The sequence below is a fragment of the Pangasianodon hypophthalmus genome, chromosome 10 (genome assembly GCF_027358585.1).
Source record: "Pangasianodon hypophthalmus isolate fPanHyp1 chromosome 10, fPanHyp1.pri, whole genome shotgun sequence".
Lineage (NCBI taxonomy): Eukaryota > Metazoa > Chordata > Actinopteri > Siluriformes > Pangasiidae > Pangasianodon > Pangasianodon hypophthalmus.
Genome location: NC_069719.1, coordinates 27,707,541 through 27,734,585, shown reverse-complemented (window position 1 = coordinate 27,734,585; position 27,045 = coordinate 27,707,541). Strand labels below are relative to the sequence as shown.

The following is a 27,045-nucleotide window of genomic DNA, read 5'->3' as shown; positions in this document are numbered from 1 at the left end:
TGACCCAGAGAGGAGGATTAGTGCGGGGTGACGATGGCAGCGTGAGGAATGACGTTAGCATGAAAGTGAAAGCTTGCTCTCACTGTTAGGAGGATGCCGTGGGTTTTTGGGCTGAGGAGGCACAGTGAGTGTGTACATAGCCTGGGGCACACACATACACACACACAACACTTATTATTCAGCTGAGTATGTCTGAGTCAGCAGCAGAGACATGGTATAGAGTTAGCTTGCAGCTAATCAGCAGTCAGCTAATTGCATGCTTTACATCTTACTTCAGGACGACCAAAAAAAAAAAAGGGTTTTAGCCTTCCAAGTTCTGACCTCTGTGCAGACCTGCTGACCCGAAGAGGAAAAACTGCATAGTCCTAGTGCATAAGCTCAAATCTGTAGTGTGTGTGTGTATAGACGTTTACAGTACATGTAAACTCCCCCCAAGCACATGATGGTTATCAGAAAGACTTGTACAATGCTGCCTTCAGCTCACTTGAAAAGTTGGGAAGTTGGAACCTCCAAGCGCTCAAGCTACGAAGTTGTAAAAAACAATGGACGCATCCATGTTTGTCTTTTCTTAGCAATATGAAAACTCAGTGTTATAGATATAAAAAGTGAATACGCCTGCATGCTAACTGATCTAAAGCTAATACTTGTATATACAGTATACACTTGATTTGATGTCACATAAGTTTCTACCGCGACAGGCTTGATGCATCTGTGAGAGCAAACAGCGTTTTTAATCATGTTCTAATTATCGTTAACATTAAAGCTGTTTCTAAAGTGTTAGATCTGACAATTTCTTTTTACACTTTTGCCAAAATTTGCTGCAATTCTTCAGGGGTGTGTCTGATTAACTGATGCTAATTATATACTTGTTTAATGTTAGCTAATGTTAGCTAAAGTCAAACATACATTGCTAGATTTTATTTTACATTAATGAATGCAAAACGTTCTCCTTTTCCCACGCAAGCGAGGCCGCATCTTTCAAGCGGAAAATTTGAGACAAGACGAGAGATTACTAATGTAAGATGGAGGGAAGTGGGCGGGGTCCAGGGTCGTCAGTTAACATGAGGAAGTTCGAAACCAATTATTCCAAACTCGCATGTCAATCGGCTCATCTATAATTTTTTTTGTGGAATGCTCTTTTGCGTGATTACGAGTGAGCAGTACTCGGTTTCTGGTACTTCCTTCACTAATCTTATCCACTACTTAAATTTTCCCCACTAAGCCGTAGTGAGTTTAAATATCTCATCGGGGAGGTGAGTGTCTCCGAGACAAGGGAACATTAACTCACCGTGACCATTAAAGTGATTGCGCAGCCTATACGTCCATCCACTTGTGAAAGAAAGGCAGGACTTGAGGAAGATTGGCTGGTGCTTAATGTTCTGGCCTCCATTGGCTGCTCGCACTCATGCGGCGAGCGTGAGGCATGAAATACCGGCGCTGCTCTCACACCAGAGAAGTTTAAATCAGGACACGTGTAAAGAAAATTGGTTTTGTCTGCTAGGCTTTATATCTCCCTGAAGAGAACGGAGACAGTCCAATAGTAATAAAAGAAGAGCAGACAACAATGAAGTAATAAAGATTGGACAGAGTCATTTACGGCTGCTGTGAGGAGATCGGATCATTTCAATGCCCTGGCCTGACATTAATTTATTTTTATCAATTATAAAGGTACAGCGAGGACGAGAATGGGCAAAGTGCAGCACTGCTGCTTTAAGTCAGTGTTCACACATCTGGTGTGTACAACATGATTAGTGCTTTTCCACTGACAAGATGCTAGTACTTGATGCACCAAATTTAAATTTCTATCCCTTATGATGATGTGTTTCATCATTACCCGGTCATTTCCTAAAATTTTGCTGTATTTCATAATGTTCCTTTTCACAAAATTATTATAAAACCACAGATTAATGATCGTTTATTTGACTGAAGCCACAGCATTCATTTATAATTAGCTGGAGATGTTCATACACACTTCCAGTGACTACGATATTAAGCACAGTCCACAAATAATTGATGCAATTTTTAAAATAAAATTTACTCAAGCTACCAAAATAGCTGTAGTTCTATGCTGATGGCACATTTCACAATAATAAAGTAACTAGTGTAAATGCAAAGATGACGTAATAAGGTGTTTTCTTCCTCTTACACCATGGGAATTTGACAAAAATTCATTTTCATTTATCAAAGATGTTATTTAATGTAGCAGAACATCGACGTAGCAAGTTAGTTCCTGTTCTCACTTACATTATTGCAGCTAGAAACTATCTTGAAGTTAATAAAATAAAAAAACAGCTTGTCATGTTACAGAGAAACCGCAAAAAATCATAAACTTCTCTGTCCTGAAGATTAAGAAGTCTTAATAAATTGCTCAAAACAATAAAATGTATCTTAAAGTATCTGACTGTCAATGTCACATTTCCTGAAATTATTAGGTTTAATAATACATTATAATAAGAGTTATTATGACCACAATTTACATTTTATTTACATAACAGTATAAGGATTCATTTAAAGGATTTTTAAGGAATTTAGTTTAAAGATTAAATATTGCTAATTGTTGGATGAATATTTCCTAATTAAACACTGGAGGAAAAAAGCGACATTAGGCAATCGCAGTGAAGTAAATCACAACTACATCGCTAATGCTAAAAAAGCTTGGTTTGATCAGCTACACTCTAAATTGATTAAAAAATAAAATTTAAAGCATGAATCTGTCACTTTGTGTGTAACTGTCTGTGATTAGATGCTGAAGGATTTGATGTTGGATGCTAAAATCTTTTCAGTCAGAGAAAAACCTAGCATTTGCTAGCTCTGGTTTTGCGTTTAAATCAAGACAAGTGTTTTTGCTGCTTTTAAAGTGCACGGCACAGGCTTAGTGTCAGTGAGGGGAAAGAAAAAAGAAGGAAATTAAGGGGGAAAGTTAAGTGCAGTGCACACACACAAGCACACACACACACACACACACACACACAGGTCAAACAGAGTGACTTTGGAAATAGAGCAAAAAGCAGTTGCTGCCCGTTTCTGCCTTCTGTCCATACATCTTCCTGATTTCCTAAAGCAAAGGTTAAAGAAGGTGGACGAGAGGTCGTACCTGAGGGGAAGTGCTCGTTGATGGCCCAGTTGTCCACCTGAAGTGTGGCGTTGCCCCCGTTTCGTGTGAATCGCACCACGTGGTACTTGCCGTCGTTCACCGGCATGCTGCTCTCCTGCACGACGATGTCGACCATCCCGATGTTGAACGTGACGCCGATTTTGCCTTGCTCCTGAAAAATAATCAAAATTACACATAAGGAACGCCATTTTGTTCCAACACCGACCCGAACTGGTACGATTACATTTCTGTGTAAAGTTAATTACTTATTTAAATGCAATCTACAATCCATTGTCCTTGTTTTAGCTCAGGATCTTTTGGATCTTGAAGGCATTTGCATCAGCAGCCTCTGATCGTGATAAAGCAGTGCCCTTAATGAAAAGAATTCATCAGCCCTTCCCCAGGCTCATCGATCAAAATCAATCACCTTAAAACTGAGCGATAAGGAAGGTTAATTTGTCAACTGAAACACACAGCATTTTCTCATCGAGATCTGAGCTGCCACATTTTTCGTTTTTTTATTTTTTGCTATAAGTGAATTAGTGAGTTGGGTGTGAGCCGATTCGTTTATAGGGAATCCTTCGTTTATAGGAATCAAGGTGCAATAAGACCGTGACCATCTCAGAGAAAGTAAAGATAGGGTTTTAAAATTATTAGTAAAAACAAAAATATTTTCCTGCTCATTACCAGAAAAAAACCAACAACATGTAACACTGATGTCAAAACTGCAATGACTAAAAAAATCACCATAACAATTATACGATAGCTTTCATCTCCACAAGCCAATCACATCACATCATTTAGTATCATGAGCCAATCACAGCACATCATACCTCTATTAAATCTCTATTAACTTTGCTAAGCAACATGTACGTAATCGCTGCTCCTGGCTATAACATTTGTGTTTTGTACAGTGTGTATCTACTGGACTAACAGACTTACTTGTACTCGTACTTACTTCTTACTTGTACAAATAACCTGAACAATATGTAAAACACGATAAAAAAACAAAAGGTTCAAGCCATGGACATTCTACTCAACGGGCCACTGCAGATCCTGGGGGAGGAGCTTTGTGAATATGGGTGAGAATGGCAGGGCAGGATCAAGGAATAATTTTTTTAAAAATCAGACGTAACTTTGTAAAATATGTTCTCATCTTACTTAATGTAGCTTTAAATAAATGAGAAAATAACATTATCTTCAGTGTGATGTCAGTGTGATGTCAGTGAGATGTGAGTCTGATGTCAGTGAGATGTCAGTGTGATGTGAGTCTGATGTCAGTGTGATGTGAGTCTGATGTCAGTGTGATGTCAGTGAGATGTGAGTCTGATGTCAGTGAAATGGCAGTGTGATTTGAGTCTGATGTGAGTCTGATGGCAGTGTGATTGCAGTGACAGAGGAATTGTAAGAATCTCATGCTTCAGCAGTCATTATAAGCATACAGAATAAAAAAAACATACTGTCTGATGATCATTTCACATTTCTCTCTCTCTCTCTCTCTCTCTCTCTCTCTCTCTCTTTTCTGACACTTTCCTGTCCTGCGCGAGCTTTCTGGGTTGTTCAGGCATATTTTATGGTTATGTTAAACCAGATCTGGCATTGTTCTTATCAGCAGCAGCATGGGGAAATGATGACAGGTGATGAATAGCATCATGGGAGATGTTTATCAGAGCGAGGTGCATTCATCACGCCAGATCACTGGGATGGAAATCTGGGCCGGCGCTTTCAAGTTCATCTGGATGTCACAGACAGGTTCTTCCTTCTTTCTGCTTCCAGTCATCCGACATTTTCCATAACAATAACCCCCTTCCTGGCCTTCTCATTCAGGATGTCTGTTACATTCTCTGTGACGGCGTTTTAATGATTTTTAAAAATGCTGCATTAATTAAGCCAGATGTTGGTTTAGTGGAACTGAGTTGATACATGAATGTCTAATGATTAATAATTCACTTAAATGAGGTCACAGTTAGGTGTGGTCACAGTTTTGACTCATAACATGTAAATCGAGGCAGTTCATAAAGGTCACAGTTATATCACAAATGTCACAAAAGCACATTATTTCCAACAATCACGGTAGCCTGTGTGTTCGAAAAGAAAATATTTATCAGAACAAAATGGCTCCAAATACAGAATACGCTACAGGCGAGAGACACGAAGCACAAGGAGACATTTCCTCCTCGTTTTCCACTTTGACTAAGAGTGTCTTTTAGCCGGAATAAGCCTGGAACGGCTGCATTACTTTTTGATCACAGAAACGCTGTTTTTACATCTCGCAGCGAAGCGTTCACTTTAAGTGCCACTCTCTCTTTCCTCATCCAATTTCTAATATCACCCGAGCGCATACAAGAGAGCTTCTGGGAAAGAAAACGCTGTTGGCAAGTGATGCATGAAAGAAAGCAGCGGGTTAAAAGTGCCGTATATTGAATATCACATGCTGAGGTTAGAGTAAATATTTCATGTGGTTGGAGGATATATACGAGTTTTCCTAATGCTCTGTGGGATTTGGAGCAGTTTAGTTTGTGTATAACTCTGTGACATCAAATTTATAGAAAATTAACATCTGAATGATTTTATTACAGAACTGTCTGCCTGTAACTTCTTTCCTTTCTTTTTCATTCCTTTCTTTTCCTCTGCTGTAGACCTCCTTCATTTTCGTGGCACAAAATTTATTCACCAGACTACATATCTATCCTCACGTCTAGACAGAAAAAAATTATGATCAATTTCATTATCTTGCCTTACATTTACATTATTTTACATTTTTAAATGTATTGTACTTTTTCATTATTATGTATGTAATTTTATTGTGTGAGTGTGTGTATATATATACACACATGTGTACTTCTTTTTGTTTATCATCATCATTATTATTATTATTACTACTATTATTATTATTATTATTATTGGTATGACTTGTGTTAGAAAGTGTAATGCTCTCTCATCAACGCTTGCTTTCACGTCTCTCTCCACACCCGACACGCCCGACACATTTAATCGCTCATTGTTATGTATCTGTTCTGGACCAGACACTGCTGAGACAACACGTTCTACAATTTTCTTTTTGTAATCATACAGAGTTTTGAAACAATGACCGATAAGGAGGCGACGCAACACACGGCTTCAAAACCCATTCTGTAGAAAACAGCAGCTGTGTGGAGATAATCTCTTCGTGCTAATACACAAAATAATAAACTTTATAGAGCATGTGTTACACATTTAGAATTCACTGTGCACTAGTTCACTTAACAAGAGAGAGACAAGACAGGCTGGTGACAGAGTGAATGTGTACAGCTGCTGTACCGTAAGTGACAACATGAACTAACTTGTTACACAGATAAAAATATGATGTGATGTAATGAATAAAAAAATAATCGTTGGCAAATTGCTGTGCTATAAAAGGTATAGAACACTTGGGGATGTGCTGTTAGAGGAAAGCAATCAACTCCAGGTTTATACCAGTAACTCCACTTCATCCTCATCCTCCTTTAGATAGAAATGAACAGCTTCATGTGAGCGAGTGAGTAACTACGAGTGAGACTGAGTGTGTGAGTGAGTCAGTGAGTGAGTGAGAGAGTGACATGATGAGCAAATGACTGAATTAGCCAATGGGAAAGGAGTGAGCGAATGTGTGAATGAGAGAGTGAGATAGGTAAGTGAATGATTGGGTGACTGAGTGAGTATGTGGAAGTTATTGAGTGTGTGTGAGTGAGTGGATGAATGAGTGAGCGACTGAACAAGTGAGTAAATAAGAGTGAGTGACTGAATGAGTGAGTGGACGAGTGATTGAATAACCGAGCGAGTGATTAAGTGAATGTGTGAATGAATGAGTGAATGAGTGAATAAGTGAGAGATAGAGTGAGATAGATAAATAAATGATTGAGTGAGGAAGTGACTAAATCTGTAAATTTGTGTGAATGGATGAATGACAGAAAAGAGTGAGTGACTAAAGGAATAAGTAAGTGACTAAAAGAGTGGACGAATGAATAAATGAGTGAGTGACTAAATAAAAGAGTATGTGAATGACTAAAAGAGTGAATAAATGAGTGAATGAATGAGTGACTGAGTGAATGAGTGAGTGAATGAACAAGTGAGTGACTAAAGGAGTGAGTGAGTGAGTGAGTGAATGAATGAGTGAGTGAATGAACAAGTGAGTGACTAAAGGAGTGAGTGAGTGAGTGAGTGAGTGACTAGCCAGTTCTCTGATAGACACTGTTATACAGGAACATAAGGTCATTTGGAACAGTAAAGTAAAAGTAAACGTGTGTAAACGTGTGAAAGGTTCCTCTAACACACAGATGTGTAAAGTACAGATCCTCACGTCATTACAGTGGTGAACAGCGCAGCAGGAAGACGGCGTGTGTGCTGCGAGGCGGAGCTCACTACTGCTCTCCGTATCACCTGCACACACACTGATAAGAAGATAAGAGGAAGCGAAGTTTGTGTGTGTGTATGAGAGAGAGGTGAGTGTGCTTGGATGATAAGAAAACTCTCAGCGGCGTCGCTCACGTTATTTCCCACCTGATTGTTTCATCAATAACAAGGCCGAGGTCAGATAAAAGTCAATTTTTAGCTTTGTGCTAAACTGAGAGCTTCATCAGACAGAATCGCCATCGACAATTTATTTCTCTAAACGTTAATAGAGCTGTTTTTTCTCGTGGCGTACAGTACAGACGTTAACTATGGATTTATCTGAGCAGTTTGTGAGAAATGTTATAGTTCAATACCACAGTAGTATATGTGATAAACAAATACATAAATAATATTTACTAAAAATAAATAAAATAAATGCTAAAGTAATGTAAAAGAAATATGGCAGTAAAAAAAGGCAAAAAATGCTGTTTAAGTGACAAAGTATTAATGATTCATGTTAAATATGCTATTATTATTATTATTATTATTAAATACTAAAAATATGGAAGTATACTCATTATAGTGTATGGATGGAAGAATAGGTTTGAATATAAAATAGTGTAATTATTCATCATGTACTATTCAGCACTACTTTATTATTTTTTTCCCCACAAGACTGTGGCTTTCAGCAGTTCGCAAAGTGACAATGAGTGTTAAAAAAACCTGAGTCGTTTAAGAAGGAGATAATCCAGCATTTGCAGCTGAAATGCGCTTCTCTGGGAGCAAGGAGCTATAATTGGGAAATAAAGGTGTGATTAAAATTGAGCTTGAAACAGGATTTTAAAGCGCTGTCTCGAGACGACGGCGGTGATGGCGGAGAGCGAGGAGCGACGGTGGGGTGTTTTTTAGGATTTGAAGCATGTCAGGGTAACCACGCCAGGGGAGGGTTCCTCCATAATTACTCCATCAGACAGGAGAGGAGAAGAAAATAACACAACGCAACACACACCAACACCACACTCCTGAACGAAACGGTCTCGCTTCTCACAGCCGCCTTAAAATCAGCACAGATCCTGCACTAGCTTTTAAACCAGGAGTTCATCAGAATTTCCGCTCTATTTAGGAAATTGTTTTCCAAGACGTATACACAGATGATGCTTACGAAGCATCGTTAACACTGTAGTCAACAGTACGACCTTTAATGACCAAACAGATACACACTCACAAATTTTACAAAAAGTATTGAGCATTGCCTTGTACATAAACTACAATACATAGTCTAGTGGGCATGGTTTTGCCCATATATGGTGACTCAAAGACACGCTCTTCGTCTTTTCTCCCCCAAACCTTTCCACATTTTCCAGAAATCCTGACATGATAGCTAAAGTTTAGCATTAGTGTGTTAGCATTAGCAGAAAAGATGATCAGAAAAACCTCATGCAAGCCTGCTCATGTTAGCAAGCTAGCTAAGAAACTACAGGCTGAAAATACAAGCAGATATCATAGGAGTATGAATGTTAACAATTCATAATGCATAATAAAGCTACCTATAAAGTGTAATGCATTTTCATAAAAAAAAAACAAAAAAAAAAAACAATATATAATATGTATGTATGTATGTACACTATATGGCCAAAAGTTTGTGGACACCTGACCATCACATCCATATGTGCTTGTTGAACATCTCCAGATTCCAGATTTATTCCCTCTGCTGTTATAATAAGCTCCACTCTTCTGCGAAGTCTTTCCACTAGATGTTGGAGCGTAGCTGTGGGGATGTTTGTGTTCATTCAGCCACAAGAGCATTAGTGAGATCAGGGAGTGATGTTGGGTAAGGAGTCTCCAGTTCCAGTTCATCCCAAAGGTGTTCAGTGGGGTTGAGGTCAGGGCTCTGTGCAGGACACTCGAGTTCTTCCACTCCAACCTTCACACACCATGTCTTCATGGAGCTCGCTTTGTGCACAGGGGCTTCGTCATGCTGGAACAGGTTCGAGTCTCTTAGTTCCAGTGAAGGGAAACTGTAAAGCTGCAGCACACAGAGACGTTCTATACAATTGTTTGCTTCCAAATTTATGGCAACAGTTTGGGGAAGATCTACACATGGGTGTGATGGTCAGGTGTCCACAAACTTTTGGCTATATAGTGTATGTATGTATGTATGTATGTATGTATAACAATATGTATGTAATACCTTACGAATGCATTAGAACGTGATATGAATGTGTTCATAGACACACGTTCACTTGTCGCAGGTGTCTCGTCAACCTGACGTAATTGACCAAATAGTCTTTATGATGTTTATGAAAGCCTTTTTAAACGTTTATAAGTGTGACAACACAAACTCAGGCGTTGACAGAAAAGTGATGAAAGCACTGTTTATGAAAGAGCGTCCAACAGCTAAGTGTGTGTGTGTGTGTGTGTGTGTATGAGCATCTGTGCGGAGGAGCTGGTGAGTCTCCAGAGCAGCTTATGGAGATATCAAACGTGGCGATGAGGCAGAAAGAGCTCTTTAATTCACGGCGAGCTGCTGATTTGCTTGCCAAGGCTGTTGGGTCTACAAAACAGCGGCAGCTGCTAGGCAACATTTAATCTGGCTGGAACTTGCTACATCGACATTCTTACCGAGGAAAAAAAAAAAGAAAAGAAAGAGGCTGAACAACGTGAAGGCAGCACGCACTAACTTTGCTGACAGGAGGAAAAATCTATTTCCTTTTTTTTATTTTTCAGATATAGAGCATAACGGGTGGAGATTTTTTCCACTGAATGTCGTTCAAGGAGGAATTCAATATTTCCGAACAAAAAAAAAAAGAAAAGATCTATTATAGCACACGTCAACATTACATACATCTCCTCCTGTTCCTTCGCAGTGAGCAATAACAGCCTTGAGGAAACATCCTCTGAAGCAAAATAAATCTATATTACGCTTTGTTAACAGAGAGGAGGAGCGCTGAGAGAAGCAAGCAAGACACGACGGTACGTAAACGCCTCGGAGTGACTCTTAAATTATTTTAAAGATGAGCCATCATCACATCGTCTACGTTTCATTAAGCTGGAGCAGTAATTAATCAGCGCAGCCTGCAGGGGTGGGGGGTGCGGTGTGAGGGAGGGGCATACGGATTTCCTAACGAAACATCGCACAGTCACGAAATTATCATCACGATGCTGAAAGTCTGTATAGCGCACACAGGCATGATGTTTACACTTAGCACCGTGTCATGATTTGAAAGACTTCATAGTTTTTCTTCGTACGACTTCACTAATATACCAGATGACAAAATGTCAAGATTAATATCAACGTTGAATATAAACACCGGTAAAAAATAATTAGCTTAACTTTAACTTTAATACTTAGCTTAAAAATAATTAGCTTAGTTTAGCTTAATAATTAACTTTTCTTTCATGATCAAACGAGTAAATTTCATCAAAATCTCATAAAATTTGACAAAACCTGAATCTGAAAAAAAACTAAACACGTGCTTTCACTTCAGTAAACAGTTTCCTAGCTATTTTATTTTATTTTTTTTGTAACAGCGACCAACAAATGCCAAGAATATGTTGATGCAAATGTCACGCCTGAGTCTTTCATTCATTCATTCATTTTCAGTAAGTACTTTATCCTGGTCAGTGTGGTGTTGGATCCGGAGAGCATCCCCATCCTAATACTGGATGAGAGGTGCGAATACACCCTGGATGGGACGCCAGAGCATCATAGGACATCATACAGCTGCTAATCTTATGTAAGGAATAAAACACAGCGCGTGTGGTGCTGTTATACAGAAATAATCAGTGATGGAGTGGTGTGATAAAAGCAGAGTTACTGTTTTCCTGTAACAGCACATGCTGAAGTGTTTATTCCTCTTACACCACTGAATAATTAGCATTAAATATATAAATAATAATATAAATACATAACAATTATACAACAACGCATCATACTTTTTATCTGTTTAAAGTTACATTTGATTTTGTGCACACAACATTAAAGTCCACAAAACACTTGCTTTACAAACAATCGTTCTCACTTCTTTTTCTCTCTCTTGATGTTAATGAGACAACGTAGCTTGTCATGTTACCAAGAAACCACAAAGCTTAAACTTTCCCATGTTGGAAGATTAAAGCTCTGACTGTTACAAAGCACTGACACTGGAGACTCCTTCCACAAATTATAAATAAAAATTATCTGTGATTGGTTACAGTAACCATGTAAAGTTTAAATGGTTCCGTTCTTGTGTAAGGCTGATGCTGATTAAATCTGATTAACATCGGAGGTGTCTGTAAGATATGTAAATTCTCAGTGTGTGATGTCACAGTATGCTGAATGCCATTCACATCCGATCTGCAAATTATTAGAGGATAGAGGAAATCTAGACACTTTTTCCTCAAAAGCGAAGCAATTGTAATGTTGAACATGACAAAGTCATGACTGTTATGATAACTCGTGTCGATATGTGAAAATTACGAGCTAGTTTATTAGAAGCTAGCTAATCATGAGAGCAGGACACTGGAAAGTCGCCGATTTGCATATTCATGTGTTCATAGATTCCAGTGTATTTTTCTGATGGTAAAGGTGTAGAGATGTTCCATTTTAATCATCTCACTGGCATCAAAAAATGAAACAACTTGTTAACCATGGATTATTCATAAAGGTTTACAAATCCAAGGTCACGTGTAGTTTAAGATTAAGGCAGGTGGTTTGAAGTTTTCTGGCTCGAGTTTGACATTTGGGATTTTTTTTCCACTCCTCCTTCTGCCAGTGCTCATTTACACCTTTCAGTCTTTCCACATTTTGTTTTCCTGACTGGTGTCAAGACTGGTGCCATAACCGCTTGCTCTTAAAAAAAAAAAAAAAAAAAAGTGCTTCTAAATGTCACCTGACATCATGGGAAGCTGCCATTTTTGCGTGGCCGCAGCTTCCAAATGCACCAATCAATACAAGAGTGAACGATTGGCAGGGATGCGAACTAGCTGGAATAATCGCATGCACTTCACGTCTGAGAGAGATGGTGAAGCTCTGCCGTGAGCTGGAGTCAAAGGCAATCAAACAGTACCGTCTGTTTTCTTTCTGTCAACAAAGCAAGAACAACGCCGTCTGCCAATCAAGACGAGATGAGCGACAGCCAAAGCAAACACAGCATCAGGAGACACAAACAGACAGCTCGGTGGAATAGTGGGACAGCTCGACAGCTCTGTGCAGCAATTACAGAAGTGACTGTGTCTAATAATAGCGCAAATCCACTTTAGGCTTTGCTAGCTTTGCTAAGAGCACCTATTATCACTTAAAGCTGTGTGTAAACACTTAAATGAAGGCGTTGAAGCGATGGCAAGGGAGTGCCCAAGCAATAGCAAGAATAGCATGCTCTACAACTTGTGAAGGTTGAAGCAAATGGCTGGAGCTGTTTAAAAAAGTTGCAATTTTTATTAGATGTAAAACATGGCACAGTGCTGTTGCAGGTAACGTGCTACCGTGTCTCAGAGTTTAATGAAGAAAGCAGTTTGTCACTCATTCATCCTTCTCAACATCAGTTACTGCACTGTTTATGCTCAGAAGATCACAGGATCTACGCTTAAACGTCGTCCTGCTGTCCCAGCTAGTTACCCGCTAACTGCTGGGAAACTTGCTAGTATTTGTCACATGGCAAAACAAGTCAGATTTTAGGTTGCAATCCATTGTACTCGGAACTTGGAAAAACTCGACTTTAACACGGAAGAGTGCAATAGAACTGTCATTCATCTCGGAATTCCAGGTCAGGAACTCGAGCAACATCCACCTTGACGGATTTGGGAAAACTTTGTAACGTAATTCCATTGATTCCAGTCCAGTAATGTCATTAGACCATTGTGACAAAGCAAAGATGAAGAAACAATTCATGTTGATCATCACTATATGTTGATCAGACTAGCCCTAAACATACGACCTTGCTTTCAGCATCCATGTTTTTCCTAGCGGAAACAGTGCAACACGTTTAGATCAATTTAAACAGGAAAATCTTGGGAAAATTGTGTATAATGGACTAATGGATACTGAACTATTTATCCAACAGTAGCCAGACCTGTCATATTACAGTGTTACCATAACAACCATGGCTTTATTCATCACTAATATTAGCTAGCTTGCTTAGCATGCAGATTCTGAAGCTGTGTCACAGTGTCCTCTAGGCCGTGATTGGTTCAAAGTGTTAAGCATACTGTGACATCACACAGTGAGCTCTTTGGTCTTGTTAAAGATTTTCCTACAGCAGCATGCTCTGAAGTGTTATATTCCTCTCATAATATAGCAATTTAAGCAATTTTTATTAATCAACAAATGACAGGTCCTACTTTTTATCCATTTAGTTCCTGTTCTCACTTAAACAGCTACCAGTCGTTCCCTCATCACCCTCTCTTTTCTCTCTCCTGTAGAACTCGGTGTCGTTTAAAGTGCTGCCTCTTTTCTGAGTTTTGAGTAGAAAGCAGTCCATCACGAACTCTGGAACTCCTGAAAGTCAGACATCTCTCTAACAGCTTCTGTCTCCTCAGTTTGAAGCAGCTGTGTCTCACACAATGCGTCAGGAAGATAAGATTTTGCAGAACAACTGACTCACGGGTCGGAACAACCTGGAATCTCGACTGGAACGCCTGCTCAGTGAGAGCTGCCTGGAAATCAATGAGCGAGGCAGCACACGCAATTACCTACCTGTCTGCCTCTCAGTGCAACCACCGCAGAGAGATTTGCGGCCGCCGTCCCCAAGAAAAGAGGGAGCGTGAATACAAGCACACTGGGGTCCGTGTCCTTGAATAAAATCTCTCCAGTTCTAATATCAGTCTGAGAAAGATGGATTTTTCACTCATACATGCTCAACCCTGCCTGAGGAACACTTCCTCACTTAAACGTTGCTCTTTGTTATGGAAAGGAATTTAATAATGATGCTAACTCGTGTTTATTTTCAGTATCAACAGTTTCTCATGAAATTCCTTATGAGATATACAATGAGGATTTGAGCACACAAACCACTGCACCACCCAAGAAAATGTTAAATGATATAAAAAACCCGACTGCTTGATAGTTAATTCATTGAGTCGAGTTATTTTTAAAGTGTTTTTCGTAAAGCTGAACAGTAAATTCGAGTCTGATAAAATGTACTCTTAACATAATGTTAAAATGTCCATGGAGAAGTTTATTTAAGTGTCCATGGAGACGTTTACTTAAGTGTCCATGGAGAAGTTTACTGTAGTGTCCATGGAGAAGTTTATTTAAGTGTCCTTGGAGAAGTTTACTTTAGTGTCCATGGAGACGTTTACTTAAGTGTCCATGGAGAAGTTTACTTCAGTGTCCATGGAGACGTTTACTTAAGTGTCCATGGAGAAGTTTACTTCAGTGTCCATGGAGACGTTTACTTAAGTGTCCATGGAGAAGTTTACTTCAGTGTCCATGGAGAAGTTTACTTTAGTGTCCATGGAGACGTTTACTTAAGTGTCCATGGAGAAGTTTACTTAAGTGTCCATGGAGACGTTTACTTTAGTGTCCATGGAGAAGTTTACTTGAAAGTTACACAGGTCTTGCACTTCCTGCTGTGGATGTCAGCCGGTTTAGTTTCTAGAACACTTAAATCACATCAGAACACCTAATAACACGCATTAAAACAATGCCGAGATGGAAGGCAGGACGTACTGAGAAACACAGCATGCTGTTAGCATGACTTTTTCCCACTGAGCACTTGCTCTGCCTTTTTATTTTATTATTTTTTTATTTTTTCCCTCCCCTCAGCAGCGGTTATCTCAATTTCCCCTGCGTCAGGGCTGCACTTCAGCTGCTTTAAAACCCGCTTTGATTATTTAATGGCGGTGCTAATCCATCAGACACTCTACCAATCAGTTTCTTCGCTCGAGCCAGCGTGACACCCGCCTGTGCTTTCCGATTGTTAAAGCTCTTATGCAGCAGATCTTAAAAAAAGAAGTAGGAAGGTAGTGTGAGTTACTGCTAACTCCGAGAGAAAAATACAGCGAGACTGCTGTGCCTTCGAGAGAGAGAAAGAGAGACAGAGGGAGAGAGAGAACTAAAATATTTAATTAAAAAAACTCTTTTTAGTTCACCGCTTTTTTTTTAACAGATGTTCCTGCTCCAGACTATTTATCACTTTTTTCCCTCCTTTCTTTCCTTTTTGATTAGCATTAGCGAAAGCAGATAAGGCCACCTCGAATACATGATGAATAAATTAATTTCTCTGTGGCGTTAACTCGTTTTGGATTATCGACACACACCGATTAAAGGATTTGCTCTATTTGCGTGATAAACCTTCTTCATTAGGAAATGAATTTCTTTTAAAAAATGTAGACAAAAAGCTCAGCTGAGTGAATGAGACAGGATTAACTACCTGAGCACTTACACAGCAACACGCCCAGGATCCAGATCCACAAACTCCTGCAGCACAAATTATCATATTTCTCAAAAATGTGGGAAGATTTTTTTGGAATAAACATGTAGCATAAACTCCTCTATTAAACTTATCTTTCTTTCAAGCACATGAAAGCATCTTATCAGCACAATAAATCCAAACTAGTTTAAAATATTTTACGCAGGATTCCATCCTACAAATCTTCTTTCTTTCTTTCTTTCTTTCTGTTTCTTCCTTTGTTCACCCTCAATTATTCTTCCTTTAGTCCTCTCACATTCTCATACTTTGGTTTCTGTTCTTTCCTTCATTTTTTTCACCCTCTATTTCATCCTATTTCTTCTTTACATTCTGTCTTTCTTTCTCTTTTTCTTCCTTTCATCTTCTCTTATTGTCTCTCCTGAGTTTTTCTTTCTTTCTATCTTTCTTTCATACTCTCTTTTTCTTTCTTTCATCTGTTTTTCTCTGCTCTTTTTTCATGCTCACTTTTTTGTTCTTTTTTCCCCATCCTCCTTTTTCTTTCCTTATCCTCTCTTATTTTCTCTCCTCGGTTTTTACCCTTTCTTTCTTTCGGTCAAGGTCAGAATCATGTGTAAGTGAGACATGCCTCTGTTCTATACAAACTCCGCCCATTTTGCGTAACTCTCACGTAACTTCTTTATACATGGAGTTACGTCTGAGGTCAGTAATTTCTGTAATAAATGCTCACTGCCTGCTACAAGAACACACACACACACACACACAGAGACACACAGAGTGAGTTTGATCATTTTCAGCAGTGCGGCTCGCCGTGCCCCGGGTAACACAGTCACACTCTTAACCCATTTGAAAGCGCTGCTCAAAGAGGAGGTCATTTCACATGAACACATTTGCTTTCTGATTTGTGCTCACACTCCGTGATTCCTGAATTGCAGGGGAAGCAGTCAGACAGACTGCAATTTTTTTCCCCCAGAACATGCAATTACCATCTCCATTTCCGTGAGGCGAATGCAGAGCGACACGATGAACTCGCACAGCTAACACAGCTAACGCTTTCACCTCCCTCCTGCTTTTCCAGTAAATATGATTGCTTCTGCAGGGAAAGAACGGAAGAACAAGAAAAAAAAAACAGCATAAACCCCCGGAAAAGTGCACTTTGAAGTTTTGGCAACATGGCTGTATTTTTTCTCTCTTCACACTGTAATTTCCTGCAACTGTAAAATGTCTTTGCATTTTAAACTGGTGATAAGCAGATGAATAGTCGGACAATCCACTGCTACATCGTTATTAAAATGTCTCTTTACATCTCAGGGCTTCTCCACCTCGCCACACGCACATCAACAAACTAGACATTTATACAGCGCTGCTGAATTCTGGATTCTGATTGGTCAGCAGCTGTTGATTAATTTTCTATAACAGCAGCTCTGACAGTAGTGCAGCTGCAAATCGTTTCCATAGCAACAGCTCATCCACATATACAGCAAGTGTGTAATATGGTGAAGTTTATTTAATATTTAGGGAAGGAGTCTCCAGTGTCAGAGTTTTGTAGCAGTCAGAGGTAAAGCTGTAACGTGTTCAGGGACGAGGAATTTACGCTCTTTTACGGTTTACTGATAACATGACAAGCTGTGTCTTTAAAAGCAAGAAACATTAAAGCCTGGTGAAGGAATAATTTCTTTTCCAGACATTCAGCAACATTAAGAACAACTTTAAATGGATAAAAATCATGACGTTGTTCATTAATTGATCAAAATTGTAATCAATGCCAAATTGCTGTGATATAAGAGGAGCTGTAGTGGTAGCACCTCACGCAACACCGTCATGGATTATTTTCCTATAACAGCACCACATGGAGAGTTTTATTCCTTACACATATAAAGCACAAGCCACAGTCTATCCATCAATGTCAAGGTTATTGGAAAACGAGCCGAAAAAAGTAGCGATGATCAATCAGCTTGTAATTCAACTCCTGTTTGAAGAAAATCCTTCCGGAAGCATCACCATTTCTGGATGATTTGCAGAGCTGAAGTTCCTAAACTCGGAGAATCGATGCGCTCTGCTCAGGATGACCTTTGTGGCCAAGTGATTTTTTTTTTCTTTTTTTTTCTCAAGTTTTTTTAGATTGTGCTCTATTTCAAAAATGGCTCACATTCATCTTTCATGCTTTCAACCGCTGGCCAATTTAAATCAACTTCCAGATCTAAAATACCTCGGGGGGATTACGTTACAGCACTCACATCTCGTCACGTCGCCGCCGTGGAGCCTGCGAGCCAGTCCAACCCCGCCGCTCTGCCACAGATGTGGAACGAAATGAAAACTATCCAGACTAAGAAGCGATTTCTTTCATGTTGATAAGTGGGGAGAGAAAAAAAATCAAAAGTAACCTGATTTGGGTTATGAAATAAAGCGTCGGTGTGTGTCGGTGTGTGTCTCTGTGTGTGTTTACGTCGTACCTGATCGCCGGGAATGTGATTATGAACGTATCTGACCAGATGTCGGTTGCAGCCGCAGTGATGTGGAGGTTTGATTTTCAAACAGCATTAGCAGGTAACGCTAAACCCTGACGTATTGATTCATAAGCCAACAGCAAGAGAGATAAATGCTGGATTCTTTTCATGAGGTCGCGACTGGAGAAGCATTTAGATGAATCTTCAGACGTCAGGCTCATTTAAGCAGCTTCACCAAAACCCTGCACACCAGCTCTTTTCTACCAAGACACTAATTCAAAAATATAAAATCATCCACCTTGCAAAAATTTTAGGGTGCTAAAACCTTTTCCACACTTATAATATAGAACATGAGATGCATATGGACATCTTCAAGCCATTCCTATGTAATATGTGTATGTATTTAGCATGAGTATGTATGTGTATGTATTTAAACATATTTATGGCTCAGAAAAAATAACCAACCCAACGTACTGCACCTTCTGTAACTCTGAGGACGAGAAGCAGGCAGGGCAGCGAAACAGCGCCGTGTGATTAGTAACCACATTCAGAGTTTTTCCACCTTAATTACCTCGTCTTACATTAGATATTTAACCACCTCGTGTTAAACATATTAAATTTGCCTAAGTACAGACATCAAATCTAACGCAACATACTGTCACATATTAAATAAAACCTACAAATATCTACAGTGATGGAAGAATTCCACAATGACTCATTTTGCTGATCCTGCAGCTAATTTAGTTTTTTTGTTTGTTTTATTGCAGCTAATTCTGTATTTCCACCATGTTCTTCCCCTTTAACGCTGTTATGTTTTATGTTCTTCCCTGTTCTGTTTAACCCAGTTACATTTTATGTTTAACCCTGTTATGTTTAACCCTGTTATGTTTAACCCTGTTATGTTTAACCCCGTTATGTTTAACCCTGTTATGTTTAACCCCGTTATGTTTAACCCTATTATGTTTAACTGTTATATTCCTCCCTGTTATGTTTAACCCCATTATGTTCCTCTCCGTTATGTTTAACCCTATTATGTTCCTCCCCTATGTTTAATCCTGTTGTTTAACCCTGCTATGTTTCTCCCTGTTATGTTTAACCCCATTATGGTTAACCCTGTTATGTTCCTTCCTGTTATGCTTGACCCTGCTATGTTTAACCCTGTTATGTTCCTCCCCGTCATGTTTCAGCACTCTATATTCTACCTAAGATGTAGGTATCCTACGTTATCCTAAAAAGACGCAATAAATATAGAACATGCTGATGTTCCTCCTCACATCAGTAGTTATTGAAGAATAGCTTAAAATACAGCAGGTACATAGTGTATAATATATTTTCAGGTTAAGTGATTGCACGGCAAGAGCTTTAACTTTTTTCAAAGGTCTAAAAGGCACTGTGTACAATGAAAGACCACTAGCATGATTGCACCTCAGCAGGCAGTGTGGAGGTTTGCTTCTCTCTGATTAAAAAATGAACGCCATTGATTTCCTGTATACTCACATCCTTCCATCTTATAGCATTTCACTCAACAGGTTTGTGAGCACAGACCCCACCCAACTCTCCTGACTTTTCTGCTCTGCTCCGAGTGATTTAACAGTGCCCTACTAAACACGGCCCAGAACGTGCAGCTGGACCTTAGCATTTAACACGCCTGCATATTTGCTCTAATTGTACGTTCTTGAAAATCGAAACACTGTGGTTAACGGCGTTGTAGGCGATCAAATGTGTACTTCTCAGTGCAGGCTGTGCAGAGGACCTTTAAAGCAAATTGAAAGATTCTGCCCGCCCATGGATATGCAAAACAGAAAAAAAAACTATGGTTGAGCAGAGGCAATTTGTAGATCCATTTAGTTTTTTTTTTACGCTAATTATACACTAACCTCCTGCTGTTCAGCAGTAGGAATGAAGGCATTTGCTGTTAATGACTAGAGAGCATTCTTACAACAAATCGACAGCTCTGCAAAAGGAGTGCTTTTCCTATATTAGAGACGAGCAAATATTACAAAATTCACTTTCTTCACTCGAAACTTTTGCCAATTAGTGTGAGCCTTGGAATATCATGGACTGGCCTTCAAGCAAAAATGCTGACTGGGTACATATATTTTTTCCCCCTCAAACAGCAGGGAAATCTTCGCCGCTGTCATCCTGTCTCTCTCGCTCTCTTTTCCCAACATGTTGGGAGAATCCTTGGCAAGTATCACCACAAGCAGATGGTGCTTTTGGACATCCACTCATCATTAGTGACGTAGCTTCAGACGCATCGTAGGGCAGCGAGAGAAGCACTATACCACGGACAGATGTTTGTAGCTTTTATGTGACTGTAGTTTGGAGTTATCAGTTAACAATTAATTAATAAATAGCTTCAAGATGGCAGTTTGATGACAGTAAAGAGAAGATTAGTTGTGCGTACGGGAGCTGAATGAAGGCAGGTTTCTCTTATAAAGGAGGCGGTAAAACTTTCAGCTTCCATTATGGCTCTCCATTCATTTTGTGGCATGTTTGAAAGACGCTGCTAATTTCCACAACAGTATTAAACAGAAAAGATAGAAAAATAGACTACAATAAAAAGCTTCTTCAGTTTCAACCTACAAGAAACAAATGAAAAAACAAGTCATAGCATCATGGTGTTGTTCTTAATATTCTGGTGCTCGAAACGCAATGACTCTATCGGTATCTGTATCTGTTTAGCACTCCAAATATCTGTATCTGTATTCAGATTTAACCCCCAAGTGGGTGTGGCCTAAACATCTTCCCTCAACCTCAGCGACATCACACCAGTTCACAATTCATCTCGACTAGAGATTTTTTGCTCGCACAGGTATTACTTTTGTTTGTAATTTAAACCACCGTAACCCTGACCAGGCAGTTACTAAAGATGAAGTGAAAGAATGCTGTAATGTCGCATGTTCATGTTCATGTTCATGGACGTGGTCTTTGTTTTTCCTGCTAGCTTCACATCTCACTCATGCCTAAAGTAAAACCTCCCACTCGGACGACTTCTGGCAAGCTTTCGTATTTGTATTTGTATCTGTTTAGAACACATTATCTGTTCAATCCGATTAATGTATTCGTATTTGGTTACATCCTTACTCAAGTGGCAAAGAAAAGTGACGTGACTGACAAAAGGGGGCGTGGTTTGAATGAATATATTATTAAAATGATGTGGTTAGATGTGCTACTGTGACATCCAATCAAATCAGCTCCCCTAACTTCCTTCAAAAAGGGATTTATTGAGCGCAGTGACATTTTCCTAATGATATAAGACTAGATTTCAATAAGCTAATGTGTTTTCTTCTTTCTGTCTTCGATGTGTGATATAGATTATATTGTCCAGGTTAGGCCATGCTCTATTCGGGTTTAAATCTGAATACAGACATGAATATTTGGAGCACTAAACAGATACAGATAGTAGCATTGCGTTACACCCCTAGAAAATAAACTGGTGAAAAGTGAAAAGGGGGCGTGGCTTGAACGGATACGTTCTCATACAGTGTGGTTAGATGTGCTCCTCTAACTTCCTTTAAAAAGTGATTTATTCAGAGCAGTGACATTTTCCTAATGATATGGCTAGATTTCAGTAACTCAGTATAACTTCCATGTATAGTCAATTCGTCATCTCAAATAAGCACAGTAAATTTGATGAGTGCAGAATTTAAATCATTTTATTGAACATTTCATTGTCTTGGCTAATTATATAATGTTCTGTGTTTAATGACACATTAACTATCTGTTACTACTGAATCCTCATAAAGTAATTCAGTCTGTTGTATTTAATTAGTACATGACAGGATTTTTAAAGATTCACTTGGATTCAGGAAAATACCATTTTGGCGTTGCGATTGTACTAAGATGGAGTCTTGGAAAGTGTAGCATTAGCCAAAATCAGAGCAAATGGGTTGAGCACAAAAATAGCAACTGAGCAAAAAGAAATTAGCAACAGATTTTGACTAACTTTCTCTTGCATGTGCAGAAAAATAGAGCCATTAATCTGAGTTATTATATCTACAACGATAACGTTATTAGAGGAAAATATCAACAACATCATTAAGCTTTAAACTTTCGTGATCAACCAATTATCTCTGGTTTAAAAGGAATGAGGAGATTTAGCACATCTCCTAAACAAATAAAATAAAATAAAAGAACGGTCTAATTTGGTAATGTACTAATTCCCGCTAATCAAATGCAGCATCAAAGGCGAGCGAGTGTGTGTAGTTTAGAAAGGGCAACTCAATTCCCTCTGCACTAAAACACTGCTCCAGATCTCGCAAATGAGTTGGCAGCAGCAGCAGCAGCAGCAGCAGCAACAGCAGCAGCAGCAGCAATAACGCATCGCCTGCGGCTTGTTCGATACAGCTAAAGTGGCAGAATGAGGTGTGTGTGCATGCGTTGCAGCGCTGCAGCAGAGCGTGAAGATTCTAGTGGGATATCCGAGATCCTAGCTGCGCAGTGCTGTAGAGCTCTGGAGTGAGACACGCTAAATAAAAGTAGAGGTCAGAGACAGAGAGTGAAGAGGAATAAATGCCATATGAAGTGTCGTATATGTTTTAGATGTCATGCTGTTATAGGAAAATAATCAGTGATGGCTTGGAGCGATGAGGCGGAGTTGATTATTTTCAATTTTATATAAGTGTTTTATTCCTCTTATACCACAGCAATTGCATACTTTTTATTTATTATTTAATGATAGCTGTAGTATAACCATGTGTTTCTTGTTGAAACAAACAAATGGTTAATTTCGGTTCTTTATAAGCAAATGTAATTAGATGAGACATTTGTTTTGTTTACGATCAATCGCTAAAGCTGTAATGTCCCATGCACATCTCGTCCCTTTGTCCGATCACCAGCACAGACTGTTGCTGTTTTTTTTTTTTTTTTTGAATTTCTCAAATCCATAAAAATGTGTAGGTGAATATAATTGTATTTCCGAATTTATGAAAAAAAAACCTAGAGCCTGAAGCAGTTTTATGACCTTTTGTAAACCAAAGAGTATTTCCAAAGAGAGCGAGAGAGAGAAAGAGAAAAAGAGAATAGAGGTAGTTCACTATTCCCATATATTATTCATGAGCTAAAGCCACCCTGCTGGTAAACAATGTCTAAAAATGTCTCTCTCGTCTTCGAGAGCAGCGAGTTAATTATCGCACCGGCATCCATCGCGACACGGGTGAATTATTCACAGCCTCAGCCACTTCCTGTCTCGTCACGGGTATACATCTATATATGTATTTATGTGTGTGTGTATATATATATATATATATATATATATATATATATATATATATATATATATATATATATATACTTTGCCTGTCTTATGATTTTTGACTTTTTCTAAATTTTACTTTTATTTAAAATAAATACATAAATTAATAAATTGTGCTTGTATAATGATACCATGAGTGGGAAAATGGTAAAACATTACACTGGAAAAAAATTCTTCCAGTGTGTTTGTAATAAAAATTGTTAACGTTCAGATCTAAAATATTTAATGTTGATGACCAAAATGATAGTAAAATAGCATTTCTGAATGAACTCCAACAATATTCTTGCCATTTACAAAATTTACACGGCTTAGGGATACTGCACGATGCAGCTAATATAGGAAGTTGATTTTAGGATTTTATGTAGAAACTTTGTAAAAAATGAATAGTGAATAGTCTATAAAGAAACAGAAATCAGGAAATCAATCACAAAACAGCCTTAAAACAACACTGTGCATGAAAGGGTTAAATAAATAAAAGGAGTGGATATTGGATATCAGTGATTCGAGTCGAGTTCATCATCGATCCTGACACTTTAAAAATGCGATTCACAGATCGACGATCAGCAGTGTGTACACTCCTCACCTCTGCAGCGCTGCTGCATATCAACATTCACAGGTTAATTATTAATAAGCACAAGCAAACAGGGAGGGGAAAAAACAACAACAAAAAAACATTGCTCATGCTCGTCCAAAACTAGCTGCCCTTCAGCTAACTAACTATACAAGTACAGAGGCTTGTGCAACGTGTGTATTCATGCATGGTGCTGGAGCTTCTAAAGCAGACCAGCTTTAACAAAACAAAACAAGAAAGAAAGAAAAAAGGAAAAGAAAATTGCACCTGTCATTGAGTGTGAAGAAGGATTTCATATTTCATCTTCATCAGAGATTAGTGCCAAGATCTGATAACCAGCAACACTTAATCTTATACCTACTTCTATAATCGTCAGGGTGTCACGGTGACACACACACACACACACACACACACACACACACACACGCCACTGTTTCCACTTTCCATATGCAATCATTGTTTCCTGGAACTGTCACACTGTTCAACGGCCATTAGTGGTTTAATTTTTATTTATTTTTTATTTTCTGAGTAAGTGCATCATTCAAATGCAATTCAAATTGCTGCTATTAGTTGGCGCAATGGAAATGCTACAGAAATTACTATATGCACATCCAGGAGCTATTTTGCTGGAATAAAGCAAATTTTGCCTCTCTAAGTGAAGAGCTTTGGATTTAGTAATGGCTTTAAAAGAGAGAGAGAGAGAGAGAGAGAGAGAGAGAGAGAGAGAGAGAGAGAGAGAGAGAATGGAGGGGGGTATTAGTGGATGAGCAAGGAACATGACAATGCTGCAGGTCCGAACTTAATGAGCGAGAAACTGGTGTAAACCTGAAGGAGCGAGAGTGATGTGGTTTGTTTTTGTATAAAAGAAGTCGTAAGAAAAGGTGCACTAACTCCGCCCCTAGGCATAACCATAACCTTGGTCAACCTTTCCACACAAAATGTGTTGTTTTTTTTCCTGAGGCCACATTGTCTGTGTTTTAACCCTCGGTTTTCGCTAGCAATAAATTATTAGAAACAGGTAAAGAACTGATATTCATAATCTTCATTCATCTTCTATAAGCAGTAGATCCGGAGCCTATCCCGGGAACACTATGTGAGGAGGAAATACATCCGAACATTACTTCAGTCCATCAACGTGCACACACATTCACACGAATGTCTGTCACTAATGATTAGAGTCACTAATCCACCCACCTGCATGTTTTTGGGAGGAAACCCAGAGGACCCAAAAACAGGGAGAACGTCACAGTGTAAAACTCCACACAGACAGTGAGCCGAGCTCGGGATCGAACCGGGAACCCTGGAGCAGATTCATTATTTAAATACACAGGAAAAAGACTCACAATGTGGAGCATGATGTAGTCTCCCAGACCCGGAGCGCTGTCGATGCGCACCAGAATTCCATCCTTCAGCGAGGTGCTGAAGCCCACCGTCAGACGGTCCATGCGCGTGCTCGGCCGCTCGTTAGCCGGCCAGTTGTAGGTGATGAGACCTCCACCCTTCCCGAAGATGAACGTCGTTCCAGCTGTGGAAAGAAAAAAGAAGAATTTGAGGAAAACTGATTGTGAGACTTCACTACAGTGGCAATTTGTAACATCTCCTAGATACTGTAATAAAAGGCATTTAAGGTGAAGTCTGGAAGTCATCAGTGTAATCTGATGTAGAATGCCACATGGAGAAATCAGTTTTTAAAGAGAGATGGTTGGTTGGTTGGTTGGTGGGTTGCTGATGGAAAATATAATTAAAGGTGCCATTTGTAATATTTAAAAGTGTTCCTAGACATGTAATAATCATTTTTAATCAAAATACAAACTTCAACTTGCCATAAATGCACACAGATTTGTATATATAACATTTTCATCTTTCTGACTGGGAAACAAGCTCCACCCCCAAGCTCAGCTTTGCCACTTTTCCTTAAAAGGCAGGACATAAATATACATAATGTCAACACAGGGGGATTCTGTTTATTTGGGGGAAATGGGAAGGGCTGTATCTATTTTGATTGTATTTGCATTTCATCTCACAGACAGCAGGATGCTCTAAAAATGATAATAATTAGACATAATTAGACATACCGTATGTTTCGCTATTAGACGTGGCCAAGAAATGCCTACAAGCATAACTTTTTCTCATTTATTGACCACTAAATGCTGCACACAAAACTCTTTAACTTTTAAAGAGGGAATTCTGTGAACATTTTTGATCCCTGAGTTTATTTTTTACTGTCTAATGATTCATTGTGTGGCATTAAAAACCACCAACCTTCAAAACTTTCTAACAATTTTATTATTACCCCATTCCAGAAGTTAGTAAAAATGTAATTTAGCTTCAGAAGATTCTGATCTGATGTCCTGTGTGCACTTTTCTGGCTATGAGCTTCCAAAAGAGAGCTAAAACTAAATTTGTATTAACTGTAGGGGTGTGATAAGGATATGTAATGATTTAAATATCATTACTGACTATTACCAGGAAGTCTAAGGTTGTTTTTTACTGTTTAATCTTCATAAAATCATAAAAAGGAGGAATAAAGCAGGTATTGAATACAGTGATGCTATTTTTATGTCATATGTGCTACATAAACAGACTTTACAGAGATAATGCATTCACAGAGACACAGAAAGTGTGATGGACAATAATAAAAAACATGAATACTCTAATTTTTTCCAGTCTTCTAAACTCCATGTGCTATTTTTACAACACGCTTAAGAAGTTTGCCGGATTTATACACATCTTATATTCTGTTCCTTCTTCATCTGAACTACTGTATTCTCATTTCTTGTATTATTGTAATAAGACACTAAATAAAGTTATATAAGAATTAATACTGTTTATATCCCTGTTTTACATGATAATTCTCTTTGAGAGCCTGTTTTACAATCGACCTCCATTCACATTGAAATATAATGATGATAAACTCAAAAAAAAAAAAAAAAAAAAAAAAAAAAGAGAGAGACATGTCATTAAAATGTCCTCCTCAA

General features: G+C 38.8%; 1 protein-coding gene across 32 annotated transcripts in view; it reads right to left on the bottom strand.

Annotated features, from left to right (window-relative positions):
* Positions 1-27,045, bottom strand: part of nrxn3a (neurexin 3a) — a 332,397-nt gene that overhangs the window by 49,014 nt on the left and 256,338 nt on the right. For all 32 annotated transcript variants that reach the window (XR_003403449.3, XR_003403450.3, XR_003403451.3 and 29 more), the window contains 2 exons: positions 25,411-25,592; positions 3,095-3,266 (listed from right to left, as the gene is read on the bottom strand). Coding sequence is in view for 29 of the 32 variants with exons in the window: in XM_053237577.1 (XP_053093552.1) it covers positions 3,095-3,266; positions 25,411-25,592 (354 nt within the window). In the remaining 3 variants the exon portion in view is untranslated. The remainder of the gene's footprint in view (positions 1-3,094; positions 3,267-25,410; positions 25,593-27,045) is intronic.